This window comes from Phascolarctos cinereus, unplaced genomic scaffold (assembly GCF_003287225.1).
Source record: "Phascolarctos cinereus isolate Bilbo 61053 unplaced genomic scaffold, phaCin_HiC Scaffold_726;HRSCAF=1367, whole genome shotgun sequence".
Taxonomy (NCBI): domain Eukaryota; kingdom Metazoa; phylum Chordata; class Mammalia; order Diprotodontia; family Phascolarctidae; genus Phascolarctos; species Phascolarctos cinereus.
Window position 1 is genome coordinate 114549454 of NW_027556098.1, and position 16718 is coordinate 114566171.

At 37.5% G+C, this 16718-nt stretch overlaps 1 protein-coding gene and 2 pseudogenes across 1 annotated transcript in view; 1 reads left to right on the forward strand and 2 right to left on the reverse strand.

Moving 5' to 3' along the window:
- LOC110208032 (protein mono-ADP-ribosyltransferase PARP14-like) overlaps window positions 1-3962 on the reverse strand; it is a 38669-nt pseudogene extending 34707 nt beyond the window's left edge.
- A 5374-nt stretch (window positions 3963-9336) lies between these two features.
- Window positions 9337-16718, reverse strand: part of LOC110208108 (protein mono-ADP-ribosyltransferase PARP14-like) — a 55318-nt gene continuing 47936 nt past the window's right edge. Inside the window, 4 exon segments of the mRNA XM_020985939.2 lie at window positions 9337-11304; window positions 11389-11455; window positions 11457-11590; window positions 14604-14771. Coding sequence (XP_020841598.1) covers window positions 10958-11304; window positions 11389-11455; window positions 11457-11590; window positions 14604-14771 — 716 coding nt within the window. The 3' untranslated portion in view covers window positions 9337-10957.
- LOC110208109 (glucose-6-phosphate isomerase pseudogene) lies at window positions 9692-10516 on the forward strand (annotated as a pseudogene).

The window sequence follows — 16718 nt, forward strand, 5'->3', positions numbered from 1 at the left end:
ACAGAAGGGAAAAAAAGAGCAAATAGTATGCTTTGATGTGCATTCAAACTCCACAGATCTTTCTCTGGATGTGAATAGCATTTTCCTTCATGAGTCTTTTGGAATTGTCTTAGATCCTTGCATTGCTGAGAAAAGCTAAGTCTATCAAAGTTAGTCATCGCACAATGTAGCTGTTACTGTGTACAATGTTCCCCTGGTTCTGCTCACTTCACTCAGCATCAGTCCATACAAGTCTTTCCAGGTTTTTCTGAAGTCTACCTGCTCATCATTTCTTATAGCATGATAGTATTCCATTACATTCATATACCACAACCTGTTCAGCCATTCCCCAACTGACAGGCATCCTCTCAATTTCCACTTCTTTGCTACCACAAAAAAGAGCTGCTGTAAATATTTTTGTACATATGGGTCATTTTCTCATTTGTATGATCTCTTTGGGATATAGCCCTAGAAGTGCTATTGCTGGGTCAAAGGGTATGAACATTTTTATAGCCCTTTGGGCACAGTTCCAAATTGTTCTCCAAAATGGTTGTATCATTTCACAACTTCACCAACAATGCATTAGTGTTCCAATTTTCCCACATCTTCTCCAACATTTATCATTTTCCTGTTTTGTCATGTTGGCCAATCTGATAAGTGTGATGTGGTACCTCAGAGTCATTTTGATTTGCATTTCTCTAATCAATAGTGATTTAGAGCATTTTTTCATATGACTATAGATGGCTTCACTTTCTTCATCTGAAAACTGCCTGTTCATATCCTTTGACCATTTATCAATTCGAGAATGATTTGTATTCTAACAGTCCTTGATAATTTCTTGAAAGATGCTGTCGAGGCTCTTTTTTCTATCATGGATTTCAGGTAGACTAATAATTCTTAAATTATCTCTTCTGGATGTATTTTCCAGGTCAATTTTTTTTCCCAATGAGGTATTTTACATTTTCTTCTATTTTTCTTTCTTTTGATTTTGTTTGATTGATTCTTGATGTCTCATAGAGTCATTACCTTTCACTTGCTCCATTCTAATTTTTAATGAATTGTTTTCGGCAATTACCTTTTGTACCTCCTTTCCATTTGGCCAGTTCTACTTTTTAAGCAGTTGTTTTCTTCAGTTAACTTTTTTTTTAATCTTATCAATTGTATTTTTAAAGGAATTATTCAGTTTTTCTTTTACCTCTCCAATTTGACTTTTAAAAGCCTTCTTGAGCTTTTCCAAGAAGGCTGCTTGGGCTTGAGACCAGTTCATATTCCTCTTTGAGGTTTCAGATCTGGACATATTGGCAATGCTGTTCTCTTCTGAATTTATATTTTGATCCTCCCTGTTCTCATAGTAAGAATCTATGGTCTTTGTTTTTCTATGTTGCTTTTTGCTGATGGTATTTGCCTTTTTCATGGCTTTCAAAGTTGATCTCTGCTTCTGGGGCACAGATAGGATTGTCCCATGATTCTTATGCTGTAGGATAGGGTCCTTCTTACTGGCTTTGTGTGCTGGGTCCTCAGGTTCTAGAAGCTGGAGGCTATAGAGACTATAGCTTACCTGTTGCTGAGCTGGAGCTGGTGGTGGTGGCTGGTGTGTGCCGAGGCCAGGTGGGGTTTTTCTGTGTTTCCCTGGGGTTACACTGACGCTTGCTGGGTGGGGTGTGTGGGCGGGGTGGTCTGGCTGCTGGAGGTCACCTCCTCACCTGGGGCTGCACTACAGCATTGTTGGGCTCAGCTGCTGGTGGATGACATCAGCCGCGTAAGTGGTAGTTCTCTGTGCCGATGTCTGCCAGTTCTCCTGGCTGTGTTAATGCACATGGGGGTCCTGGTGTTGGTGCTTGCCCACTCCACCACCCTGGGTCTCACGATCTCCCACTGGTATGCTAAGGTGGGGCTTGCTGCTGGCTTGCTGGGATACCTACCATCCTATATTGGTCCCCTTTGGCCACAGCAAGAGGGACCTTTCCTGTTAATCCTCCTAGCCTGATGAGCTAAAAAACTGTTGTTCCCCATCTTTCTGATGGCTCCACTGTTCCAGGATTTTTCCTGGGGCAGTATTTTCTAGGCTTTTCAAGGTCAATAAGGAAGAATGAGAGTGACTTATTGCTTACTTTGCTATCTTGGCTCCCAGAACAATGGTAGAGTTTTTAAATGAAAATTGAAATATCTAAAATTGCCTTTAGGAAATAATAGTGAATTTGGGATCTATACATTTCTGTGCCCATGTTACATATTAGCTAATTGGACTGAGAAATATCTGTTTCTTTCTTTCTTTCTTTATTTTTTTTAGGCAGTTGGGGTTAAATGACTTGCCCAGGGTCACACAGCTAGTAAGTGTCAAGTGTTTGGTCTGAGGCCAGATTTGAACTGAGGTCCTCCTGAGTTCTGTCCACTCTATCCACTGTGCCACCTAGCTGCCCCAAAATATCTGTTTCTTAAGGCAGGTGGGATGTTGCTTTCTGGCCTTAGAGATCATCCATTGACTTCTTACCCAACATCTGATAGTTCAATTCAAAATTCAACAAACATAGATTAAATGTCTCCCATGTTCCAGGCCTGGTGTTAGGCATTCATCTGGAAGGATTCAAAGACAGATAGAAAATAGACTCTGCTTTCAAGGAACTTACAATCTAATAAGTGTGAAAAGCCCTACACAAATAACTATATGATAAAGAAGGGGCTAACAAACTTTTTCTGTAAAAGGCCTGATAGTAAATATTTTAGGTTTTACAGGCCAAGAGGCAAAATTGAGAATATTGTGGAGGTTTTTATATAACAAAAGAGAAAACAAGTTTCCATAAATTTATATTGGCAAAACTCAAACTATAATGATAATAATGAGTACTTTTTTTTGGTAAAGTAGTTCTACTAATAAGAAGAATTTGGGGGGGAATTCTTTTTTTTCCAGATAACATTTCACTTTTCTTTAGGGTTCAACATTAGTGTTCCTGATCATCAAAATTGATTACAGATTTTTATTTGCCAATGCTGATTTGTAATAGAATTTCATATATTTTATATTTGATTTTATTTGAGCATATTCATTGTTTAGAAGGCACTTATACAATTTTATTAGATTCTTCTCTTGATGTTTGCCTTTTAGAATCACACTGCAGATCAATCACTTCCAATTGAATGTTGGATGGAAGCTTCTCAATTGCACAGATAAATGAGTTTTGAAATATGGAAATTTCTTTTGCACTTACACCAAGGTCTGAAAAGACATTGCTAGAAGTCTAGTTGGAGCTTGAAAAATATATCTGCTGAAAATTTGTGTGGGAATGGAAATATCACTTCTAGTTTAGGCTTTTGATAGCAAGGGAAGTAGATAATGTAGTTTGATATTATTTGCCATCAAATTAACTTTACTATAGAATAATTTCACATATATCCAAGTGCTATTTTGCCTTGTAATTTTAGGTTGAATTCATTAAGAAATATTATCAGGACTACAGCAAAAACTAACTTCCAAAGCCATTCAGTGTTTGATAACAGTGATTAAGGACAGTTTTCACTCAGAAAAAAAAAATTAATTCTGGCCCTTAGCTCAAAAAATCATAATAAAACTTTCCCCCTCTACTTTTCTTATTTTGACATGACAGTTATGCATTGAGAAAAAAATTAAATAAATCATTATGGCAGGTGGATTGAAGGTGGCTCTCAAAATGCTATCAAGTTATAACTGTGCCATGAGCCATGAGTAACAGTGGAAAGCAATGAGGATGCCACATATGGTTTTCTGTCACAACTAGTCATCTCTACAGTTGTCAGCTGAAAGCATCCATAGACAATACATAAATGAATTGGTGTGGCTGTGTTTGAATAAAACTTTATTAAAAAATGTAAAAAAAATCCATTCTTTGTTCACCAGCCCTTTAAATAAAAGAGAAAGAGAATTCCTTCAGCTGAGTGAGCTGGGAAAGGCTCAAGCAAGTAACCCTTGGGCCATTTTGACTCTGAGCATTTCACTGACTGTCCTCCATGTCTGGAACTAATTCTTCTCTCACCTCTGCCTCCTGGTTTCCCTGGCTTTTTTTTTTTTAACAACTTAAAGTCCCACTTTCTGGAAGAAACCTTTCACAGTCCTTGACCTTAGTGCCTTCCCTCTGAGACTACTCCCAACTTATCCTGTCTATATATTATATGTGCATAGTTGTTTGCAAATTGTCTCCCCTCTTAGAATGTAAGCCCTCAAAAATAAAGACGTTCTCCTTTCTTTTACTCCCAGTGCTTAGCCTAGTGTACTTATAGGGTGGGTAGAGGACTATGGTCATCTCTATCCCTAGGATGGATACATCTTTCCCCAACTTTGTCTTTAGAAGTGCCTCTCTTGTTTCCAGGGCCCAGATAAGGGTCAAACACATGTGTGGCCAAGGTAAATCACAACACTGAGACTCTAGGGTCTCGATACCTTTTCCCCCCTTCCTCATAGAGTCTGCAAGAAACATCTCCTTGGGTGTATCATCTCTCGTGGGAGGATTGCCCAGCTGGGCTCTCAGGTTCTGCTTCTTTTTGCTAATTAACTGTCAATTGCCAGGAATACTTCTCTCTTGAGCCATAACAAATTCTCTTTTTATACTACCAAGGGTCTTGATTCTTGAAACTGCTTCCAGCCTTAAGTGGCTACATCTCTTTATTCCTATCTTTCAGGAATCTTTTTTTATATGTTTCTTGTGGAGTTCAGTGACTCTTTCTGGTAGAGTACTAGCTCTGCTTCAAAGTGACAATAGAAGATAGGTGGGTGGGAGAGAAATCTCTTCACTCTAATGCGCAATTCCCTCTCAGGGACTTTATTACTCCTTCTGGAAGGAAATGGTTAATTTTTAGCACAGCGAATCCCAAAATACTCTTCTAGTTCCATCAGAGATATGTGTTCACAATTTGTAAAAGAACCAGTGAGTGTTAACACATTAATACTTCATCATCTGTGATTATGCCCCCAATACCTCGGTCTCCTCTCTTTCTTTTTTTAAAAATAAAATAACGCTTTTAAAAATATTTTGTTTTCTATGGCCTAAATTCTCCCCTCTCCATCCACTCCACTTCCCCTCCAGAGAGCTATTTCTTGTAATAAAGAATTCTGAGTTATTATAAATAAAACAAATTTCTATAAAGATAATCCTATTTTTCCTCCTACTCCCATTGTGTATTCAGAGATATGTTCCCATAGAATAAAAAAAGTCACCCAGTAGCTTGCTTTCAGATGGAAAATAAACAAATCTGAGAGCTGTTATTAAATGTCAGAGCTAGGACTCACACCAGATATAAATCTGACCCAACTTGTGTGTGTTCCTGGATTAGACCCTTCATCCATCATGTTTTTTGGAGGATCTTTGCAATGATACCCATACCAAACATCAAATCTTTTACTCTACCATATTAGAAACATGGTACAATGAGCTCTTTTTTGTGAAAATTGAATCTATTAAGTTCAGACAGGCAGACTTAGTATAACAATTTATGTAGGAAGGTCATTACAAATATTCACCGAAACTTCCAGAAAATATGATATATCTCTGGCTTGTAAAAAGACTACTGAGTCCATACAACTATTTCTCTATACCTTTTTTTTTTAACATTTTAGCATTATGGTGATAAGATTTATTTCAGAGATCAGTCCTTATGTCTAAGGCTCAATTGAAGGCTGATACTCAGTCTCCTCTTTTCATGGATTCTGGTGTCCATTTTTCTTTTAAAACTATGTCTCTTTTTTTTTTTGGCAAGTCAGTTGGGGTTAAATGACTTTCTCAGGGTAACACAGCTAGTAAGTGTTGTGTCTGAGGTCTGATTTGAACTCAGGTCCTCCTGACTCCAAGGCTGGAGCTCTGTCTGCTGTGCCACCTGGCTGCCCCTATGTCTCTCTTTTTACCAACTATTACAGGCATTATCCTACTATAAGCCTTATGAACAAGACTGTGAAATACCACTTTTTCAGTGGTACTATAATAGGATGCAAGTATGAAAATCTTACAATTTTAACCTGTATTTGTGGTCAAATGATAACATATAGTGATATCTTCCTAAAGGGGGGAATGATTAGTAAGGTAATAAGAAAAGGATGTAATGTAATAGTTTTCTAATTAAATGGAATAGTAAACTTTGAGAAAGCAACCAGATTAGACTGTTTTCTTTAAAAAGTATATGCATATATATGATTGGTTTCCAAATCTATCTATCATGGAAATTCAGGCTTTCAGTATGTCTTAGTAATAAGGTTCTCAAAATTGGATTAAGGATTTTACTTTTAAAATTGTATTGATAATTATAAGGAGAGTGAAATTATTTTCCACTTATAAAGTATTTGTCTTATAATTTTAAAAGGCAGAAGATTTCATTTTACAATTAGACATTTGTGAATTTTTTAAAAATTCAAAAATCAGGTATAGGATTTAGGTAAAGCTAGAAACAGCAAATGGTATATAAAATGAAATTCTCTGAAGCTTTAAGATTGGAGAACCAAATTTAAGAGATTGTACTAAATTGTATTATCTTGTTACTACCGGAATTAGCTAGGAACCTCTAGATTTGGAACGAGAGAAGCAGAGCTCCCTTCAGAGCTGTCCTGAGATTGAAGCCTGTTGTCCAAGAGGAAAGATCTAGGGAGAAGATGACTACCTGATGCAACTGTGACTCAAAACTAGTCTGATTAAATGGACATGGAGAATGGATCACCAGGATACAAGGAGACTTGATGTTAGTTAATATTGATGATCGTTATTGTATTGTCTTGGTCTTTTGTTTCACAGTGTTTGTGTTTAAGCTTTCTTAGTTACTTTGGTGACGTGTAAATCTCCCTTCTCAAAACTAGTCCATTGTGAGACCTCTAGGTAGTTTGATCTGTAACCTGACATAATGTAATTATGATTATGAATTTATGAAAAACCTTATAAATTTGACTTATAGATAAGTGACCAATGGAAGGAGTGGGTTGCCCATTCCCTCATAAGGTGAAAGGGGTAAATTGAGTGAATCGAGGGGATTAGGAAAGCAAGTGGTTAATAGTGGGAACTGAGTGAACCATACTGATTCCATCTTGTGACTTGATCCTGGAACCACCTTAGTATCTATTCAATTATGGGTCTAGCGCAACTTCTGTCTTGTGAGAAAACTTTATTTAATTGTGGAATTGGGAGAAAACCTTATTGCATTGTTTGAACCTGTCTGTGTGTGGCTGGGAAATTGGACCATCTCTACATGCTGTTTAGAGACTTTTAAACAAGGACCTAGGTTATGCTGACCAGAAACCTAGATCCAAAGACTGATGCAAGGAGTTTTCTCACAATTGCACATCTCAAGCAACCCATATGTGTTATCTTAAAACTGGCCCTATACTGATCAGTCAGTCATTGTTTCCATATTACAAATATTTGAGGAGTGGGACACCTCCTTTTCTGAATTCAGAAAACTGCACCTGTTCACACCCCCTCCCCGAATCTAAGAGCCCCTACCAGGTCCTTCTGACTACTCCCACATTTGCCAAATTGCTGGGAATTGACTCCTGTATTATCTGAAGAAAGCCCTGACTCCTGAGTGGACAGCAGAACTCTCCAGGGACATCAAGGTTTGTTTAGCATGGACCCAGAAGCCAGATAAGACAGCTGTCCCAAGATTAAGGACAAAGGTTGACTATACCATCCTACCTTTTTCCTCTTCCCTTTTGTTATGTGTCTGACCACCAAGGCCTTGAGTTAAGCATGTGTTGGCATTTTTTCCATTTAATTTCTTGGCTTCCTGTTTTTTTTTCTGCTTGCACAGACAATAGCTAGGCAAGACTGACTGCTTTATATGCTTACAATCTTCACCCTATTGAGAGTTTCACAATGATACCTAGTACATACTTCCCCAATAGGTTCCCTAAAGGAACTAACCTCTTGGGACAAAAATGCCATTCTTCCTCCATCCTTCTTCATTGTTAAGGGGGAAAGGCTAACAAATTATTGGATTTGCCACCTTAACCCCCAAGCTCACCAACCTAGCCTTACAGTTGTCCCTCAACTCAACATATTATATCTCTGTGGCCCCATTTCTACTGAGTTCCACAGTGACCTCAAGAACCTCCCCTTTCTCTCAGTTCATCCTGAGTCTGCTTCTCCTTAGATTACTACTGCTGAGACCCTGTTTAGTATCATTGTCTCTGGGAACACTTCTTCTGCTAATGCTCTCCTTTTAGCACTAGCAGCTCAGGACTTCAATCTTACTGAAGATAGTGTGCCCAATAAGACTTTCCTTGCAGCTGCCACCATGATCTCCCTTGGCAAAGCTATCTATAAGTTTTCCATCTCTAGGTGGGCCCACTGTTACCCTTCTCTTCCAACTTCCCACTTATCTGCCTCTGCTAGCAGCTGCCTTTGATGTCACAACACATATTACTGTCTGTCTCCCTCTCCGTTGTATCTTCCACTGCAATTCCCCTGGTGACATCTTGGCTTATACCTGCCTCTCCTTTCTTGGCCAAAGTGGGAAGGGTTCCCCCTTGGCCAAAAGGGGGAAATGTTAGGGCTCCCATTCCAAAATCATCGCTCTTTTTGCTCCTCTCTTTTCTTATTATTAGGAGATACCTTGTTTTACAGGGCTAAGGCCCAGCAAGCAAGCTGTGATATGAGCTTGGCATAACAACAGTCCTTTGCACTCACCCACTGGATGAACTCTGCTGCAGTTAAATTACAGAACTGACAGCCCCTGAGCTCAGGCAAGCACCAGCAGAAATCATGTCTTGGACATGAAGCCCTGCTATTAATGGACTTTTTATCACTAGGTAACCTTGCCTCACTGTTGCTTTTATGCCTCCCTGCTGTCGCTACACCCCACTGCTTGATTCTTTGTCTAGCCACAACTATATATATCATGGCTTAGCCTCATTGCCTTAGTCTCTTTGGTCTGGCATGAAAGTCTAGTTTTCCTCCTCTAGTGGAATAAAGAAGGCTTTTTACTATAACTCCTGTGGTTCTTTGGTAATTTATTTTTCAGAGTTGATAGTTGGTGTATAACCTTTGGGAGCTCTCTGGTATTTTCAGGGTTAACAATCTCAAAACCAACAATGGACATGGTGCTGTGGATTGTTTGAACAATTGAACAATTTGAACAAACAACAATTACATAAAGATGTAATAAAGATCTATACCAAGCCTACCAAGTCCAGAGGGGTAGAGATAGTTCAGTAACAAATATTTGTTCAAGGAGTTCAATTTCACTAGCAACCAGTTCATACTAAATGTTGAATGCAGAATTGCTCCAATACACCCATTCTGGTGGAGGTCACGGATGTGATACCTGAGGTGAAGCAAATGAAGGCATTCTGCCAGTATGTTCATGGTGGGGAAGAAAAGTGTTACATTAGAAAGATGCTGATAGACTCAATCACCATTGGCATTGCAAGTTTTTATTTTGGTCCTTTGATGGTGACAGAAACACTGAAGTCCTATTCCCAAGGAGGTCATTAATTTCCAGCATTATGGCACTTTTATTGCCAAGACCCTTACTACTCTAAAACCATAGACTATATGCTTCATCATTGTTTTGAAGATCTTCACCACCCTGGAAATCACTGCCAATGATGACACAGCCAAGGAATGATTACTTTGGGTCCCAAAGATATCTTCCAGCTGTGGCAAAACACTTTGTGGCCTTGTCTACCAATATACCAAAAGTTAGAGTTTGGAAGTAACACTTAAAATGTTTGAATTCTGGGCCTATTGTTGGGATAAATTCACTGTGATCAACTCTCTGTCTTTCAATCACCCTTCATGTTCATTTTGACAACTTTGAGCAGATTCTAGATGTTCAATCACTTCCACATGATCCCACCAGAGGAAAAATGCCTTTCTGGTGTTTGCCATATCAACCATATGGTACATTAACTCTTTTGGGAGCTAGACTCAGGCCCTGCTGCCCTATGATGACCAGTACAATGCTGTATACACCACTTTGCTGCCTGCTTCCAGTATTGCAACATAGAGTGAAATGGGAAGTATATCACCAAGTCAGATGGTCCAGTTGACTACAACATAATTCCCATTGCTTGGGGACAGCCAAGGACCAATAGCCACTATGATTTATGCCAGGTAATTCACCACAGTACCTGATAATTCCCTGTGATTTTCCCATCCTTATCTAGACACAGCTTCCAATATTTAATGACCTTTATTACAAGATCCTCCTAGCTAACTTCCCAGCTCAGAATGGGGTTCTGATGAAGGGGAAGACAGCAAAGGAACACAAGGAGCACCAGAAATAACCTGGAAAACTTTCAGCCTCATAGGGTCTTTGAGGGAAAACATCCCCACAATGCTCATTCCATTTATTCTTAGAGCCTTAATTGTTGCATATGAGCCCAGGAACATTGTTCAGGGCATTGTCTGGGATGTCAACAATTATGATAAGTAAATAGTGGAGTTAGGAAAGCAACTGGTTTAGAAAACTGAGCCTGAGTTGGATTCAAATGTGCTTGTGAATGTTCATGTTGGCTCTACCAATGGGCTAATCAGCTTTCTAAAAAATAAAAGAAAATAAGGTCTCCCGTACCCTCTTATTCCTCTTCATCTTCCCGCACCTCCATTATAGTCTCATTTCTGGCAAAATCTAATGGAAAAATCATTCATGCTTTCACCATTGCCTATTGTATAATAAGTTTGGGAGATTCAGATGATTGTTTTTATCTCTTTACTCAAAAGTAATCAATCCCTGCAGTTATTTGGGAGCATTCATTTAAGCTAAGGAGAACTGAGAAGAGACTGGCTTGCAAATGAGAAAGTTACTAATTTATTAATTTTAATGGGGAAATATATGAATCAGTTTTCTAAGGTATAAATGACTGATTAGAGATGGACCCTTATATTCCTCTAGGATTTAAGAGGCAGGGCAGGGAAGGGAAAGACAGGGAATAGAGAAGGGAAGGGAAGGGAAAAAAAGAAATCAAAGTTTAACACCATTGTTGTTATACTTCCATTCAATGGACACAATGAACAACTCAGCCTTAGAGTCATTTTTCTACATCTAACTGAACTCTCTGGATCATGTACTCAATTGTGCGGGAAGTCTTTAATACATCTCTGGCAAGTCCTACAACCTGGAGACAGAAGTTATTTTGGGGGGAAATGGTGATATTCAAATTTCTCTGTAGCTTGTTCAGTTCCTTGAATTCTTCTTCACCGAAGTTTTGGATGGCTTCATCTGAGGAGGTGTAACTCTTTTGTTCTTTTAAAATTAAATCTTGTATCCAAGAGACAGTGTTTTCAATATTCTCCTCACTTTCACCACATATCTGAAACACAGTTGATTCTATTTTCTTTCCAAAAACCAAATCATGTCTTCTAAGACCTAAAAGTACTAAAAAAAATAATTAATACTGTGAGAATATACTCATGAACATTTTCTAAAAAATGCCAATCACAAAAAAAGTGTACAACTTACCTTTTAATTTAGAGAACAATGAGGTCGGCACCACAGAGCCCTCCCTTTTTTTCATAATGCCATAAAAACATTTTTAGTAGCTGTGGCAGGAAGACGACTACTTTTACATTTTTCACTGATTGGGCAGACCCTTTCCATGCAAAGTCTTCAACAGCATCAATTATTTTTTTAGCAACAATATCTGGGTCTTGTTTGGCATTTCCTATAAGAATATAACAATAAAAAGATACCACCAAGCAATCAATTTGTAGGTTGAAATATTTATAGCTAGAAAGGACCTTAGAGGCCACCTAGTCCAAATCTTTCCTTTTACAGATGAGAAAACTAAAACTTAGAGAAGTTAAGTGATTTTTCCCATGTCTACACAGTTAGTGAAGTATCTGGCAAGAGATTTGAGCCCAGGTCTTCCTGATTCCAGCTCCAGCATCCTTTCCACAATACCATGATATGTGCAATGTGCCTAGGATTTAGTCCTAGAAACCTACAGTCTCCAGGGCAATGTTGACCCATGAATCTGATTGATTAAGACTTTGAACTCCCCTATCCAGGCAGTTCAGGTCTCTATTTTTCTTTTGTCCCAGCAGGTTGTCCTTTATGGTAGGTAATTTATCTTATCCTCTAAACTCTGAAGGACACTTACATGAAGAGAAGCCATCCAATGTGGGTTCAAACTCTGCATTTTTCTTTGAAAATGGGAGAACATAACATTCCTTTGAGCTACCTCATTACAAAGGTCATTTATTCAACTATCTGTATTATTTTTTATATCTCTGGGTAACAAGGAAGATTTTTTAAAAACCAAACTAAATATCTTTTTCCCACAGGGAGCTCATACCATAAGGTATGTAATTCTTTTCATTGGTTCTAGCTGATAAATCTAGCCTGCAGCCTTAATTATGACTATCAGTATGAAAACTTTCTACCACTGGTCAAAAAAAAGGTAATTAGACAAAAGACTGAGGATACAACAGGGTAAACCCTTCACCACTCTCCAAACTCAGAAACTGTCCAAAGTGGGTTAGCAACAGCAGCTTTACATAGTATTATAGAATTCAAAGCTGAAAGAGACCTTAGAGATATTGTCCAACCTTCTCATTTGAAGATGAGGAAACTGAGGTGAAGAGAGGGGAAGTGACTTGTTTAAGATAACAGAGGGTCAGAATTTTAAACCAGGTTCTTGACTCCAAATCCAGGATGAAGGATTAAATTGTTACATGAATATGAAATATTTCATGAATATCATCCTAAGACTTATATGAAGTGATGATGGATGAAGGAAACAAAGCCAAAAGAAGAAAATTTGTGATGACTACAATGATGTGAAAAAAAAAGAGTCAAAATGGAAAGGCAACACAACTCTGGTCAGTGATTATGGCCAAACTTAGTATCATACTGTCCAAATTAAAGGACACACCCCTTTTTTCTCTTAAAAATTGACACACTGTTTGAGGGGGATATATGTTGTAAAGGATTTTTGGGGAGTGTTTGTTAGGCAATATCTGTTGGGTTGAAAAAATGAAAATTTTTTAAAAGAGTAAGTACAAATTAATAATGATAACTATATATACATATGTGTATATGTACACATATATACTTAAAATAAAAGTTATCTCAGAAGTTATGTAGAGGGTGGAGCTAAGACAAAGAAGCTAGACAACCAGAAGACTGTAGTAATACAGGTATAAAGTAATGATGATCTGGACGAGGGCAATGTTCATGGTGGTAAAGAAAAGGAAGAACTGAGTCTGAGAAATATCATGGCAGAATAATATGGCAAAAATAATCAACAAACTTCTTTTGCAACATGACTAATAAGGAAATGTTTTACATTTATATATATAACCTAAATCAAATCATGTAACATCATAGGGAGGAGAGGGAAAAAATTTCGAATTCAAAAATTTCTTAAATGAATATTTTAAATTGTCTCTACATGTAACTGGAAAAAATAAAATACTATTTAATAAAAAAAAAGGAAAGAAGATTATCAACAAATATAGTATATCTGGATAAGTGATCAGGGTGGCACAAAGAAGAGACCAAAGTCTGGGTTTGGAGGTTGTAAGTCTTGGGTAAAAGAAAGATAACAATGCCTTTAGTCATAAAATTGAAATGGAAAATGGTTGCAATTTGTAGGGGAAGATAGTGAAAAGAGCACTGAAAAGGCAATGTGGGTTTTAATTGTGTCTTTGTACTAACTCACTGTGCATTGATTTGGAAAGTCACTTAATTTTTCTAGATTTCAATTTCCTCATCTGAAAAAGGAGAGAGTGGCCTAAAAATATAGTATACTATCAAAGGCCCCTTTCAGCTCTAAAAATCTGATGATTCCATTTCTGTAATGAGTTTGTTTGATGTGGTAACTTTTAGGTAGCAGCTGTAACTTGAAACAGAACCAGGAAGGAGGTAGGTGGAATGGTGCATAGAGTGCTGGACTTGGAATTAGAATATCCTGAGTTCAAAGCCTGCCTCAGAAACTTACTAGTTGTGTGACCCTGAACAAGTCACTTAACCTTGCTCCAATTCACTTTCCTTTTCTAGAAAATGGAGGTAATGGTAATAGCTAGCATTTATAGCACTTTGAGGTTTGCAAAATGCTTCATAACTATTATCTCATTTTGTACTCACAACAACCCTGTGAGGTAGGTGCAATCATTCTCTGAGGAAGATAGAGAGATAAAAGAAGGATGAAGCCTTGGTGGAAAGAGAGGAGGAAGAAGAGCTGCTCAAAGAAACTGAACAACGAATTATTTTTTTTTCCTTTCCACTTATTCCTGTCTCTATTCTTTTGTGCCCCTTTCTTGCTCTTTATCATTCTAGTCCAGGGGTGGGGAACCTGCAGCCTCAAGGCCACATGTGGACCTTTAGGTCCTCAAGTGCGGCCCTTTGACTTTATCCAAACTGCACAGAACAAATCCCCCTAATAGAAGGATTTGTTCTGTCAAACTTGGACTCAGTCAAAGGCCACAGAAGGTTCCCCATCCCTGGCTACTCTTTTGATTTTCTTTTTCACCTTGTTCACTCATGGTTTTGAGTATTCAGTGAGATCCATTAATTCCCACAAAGGCAATGGTGCTTGGAGTTAAAAGGATTATCAAGACAGACTAACCTCATAGTTACTTGCCTTGTCAAGTTTTATTCTTAATTTATTAGTGAATACAAAGGCTAAGGGACACTGATAATTTAGAAACTAATTCTGCCAAGAAGCTACATACCTGTTCCAATGAGTGGGAGGGCAACAGATTTGCTCTTCATCTGCTCACACTCTTGTAAGACACTGGAAACTGTGTCTTTAACATCTTTGTGACCAACTACATGAATTATTTTTTGGCACTTCAGATTTCCCCCTCGTGTAATTATAAAATTGCCATGAGGCAGTTTAGCTGGAGAAAGAAGAAAAATAAAGGACATAAAACATGAACTATTTAAATCCATCAGTTATTAAGAATATAAAATATTATATTTAGGCAAGGGAAAACAGTGCATAAAAAAGAGTCTTGAATGACACAATCCTTATTGATTTTTTTCTGTTTAGATTTGTATAGATTCTCAAAGACGAAAAGGACCTTATGAGTCATGTAAGTACAACTGTCTCCCATGCATGAACTCCTACAACATCACTGACAAGTAATTATCCACTTTCTATGTAAACACCTCCAGTGATAGCAAGCCCATTCCATTTGGGGGCAACTACAATATTAAGCTCTTCTTTAAATCAGGCTTATTTGCAATTTAAGTTTTGCCTCATTGCAACTTAAGTTTTGTCCTCTAGAGCTTCATACAATAGACCTAGTCCCCGTTCCATATACCAAGCCTTCAGGCCTTTGAAGATAATGAACTTTACTACATCTCCTACCACTGTTAATGTTGTCTCTTTTTGAGGCTAATGAAAGTCAGTTGCATATGATAGTACCTGGTGAAGGTTTTTGCAGACTCATAAGGAACTCCCCTAAAGCCTTAAAAGATTATTTAAATTTTTAAAAAATAACATTATTTTTCATTGTTCTTTTCTTTTCAAGTTGAATTCCAAATCTCCCCCACCCCTCCCTCACCCATTGAGAATGCAAGCAAATGATATCAATTAAACATGTGAAATCATGCAAAACATATTTCCATATTAGCCATATCACAAAAAGGAAAAATAAATAAAATGAGGAAATTACACTTCAATTTGCAGAGTTCACTTCTCTCTCTGGACATGGGTAACATTCTTTCATCACGAGTCCTTTGACTTGTATTGGATCATTAAATAGATCAGGGTAGTCAAGTCTTTCACAGTTGATCATCATTACAACATTGGTGTTACTATGTACAGTGATGGTTGTTCATTTCACTTTGCTTCAGTTCATATGGGTCTTGGCGTGCTTTTTTCCCCCCTGAAACTACCCAACTAGTCATTTCTTACAGCACAATAGTACTTAATCACAATCATTTGCCCAGTTGATGAACATCACCTCGATTTCCAATTCTTTGACACCACAAAAAAGTTGCTATAAACTTTTCCTTTTTCTTTGATCCCTTTGGGATACAGACCTAATACTGGTATTGCTAAGTCAAAAGGTATACATAGTTTTATAGCCCTTTGGGCATAGCTCCAAATTATTTTCCATGATGTTTGGACTAGTACTCAACTCCCCCAACAGTTTATTAGTGTACCTATTTTTCTTCATTCCCTTCATCCATTTGTCATTTCTGATAGGTGTGAGGTGATACCTCAGAATTGTTTTAATTTGCATTTCTCTAATCAATAGTTAGAGAATTTTTTTATATGATTATAGATAGCTTTGATTTCTTCCTCTGAAAACTGCCTGTTCATATCCTTTTACCATTTATCAATTGGAAATGGCTCTTATGTTTATAAATTTGACTCAGTTCTCTATATATTTGAGAAATGAAGCTTTTATCAGAGAAACTTGCTGTAAATTTTTTTTATGTTACTTCATTGTCTATGCTACTTTTAGCAAAATGTAGTTTCCTTGATTATCCCTTTTAATTAGGTCTCTTTTTGCTTTTGTTTTCTCTGAAATCATGATTACTACCCCTGCTTGTTTTTTACTTCAGCTAAAGCATAAAAGATTTTGCTTCATCCCTGTATTTTAACTCTGTGTGTTTCTGTTTCAAATGTGTTTTTTGTAAACAATATATTCTTGTATTCTTATTTTTAATCCTTTCTACTATCCATTTCCATTTTGTGGGTGAGCTCATCCCATTCACATTCACAGTTATGATTGCTGTGTATTTCCTTCTGTCCTAATTTGCCCCTCTTTCTTCTTCTCTCTCTTTTTATCCTGTCCCCTTCAAAAATCTATTTTGTTTTATTATTTTGTTTT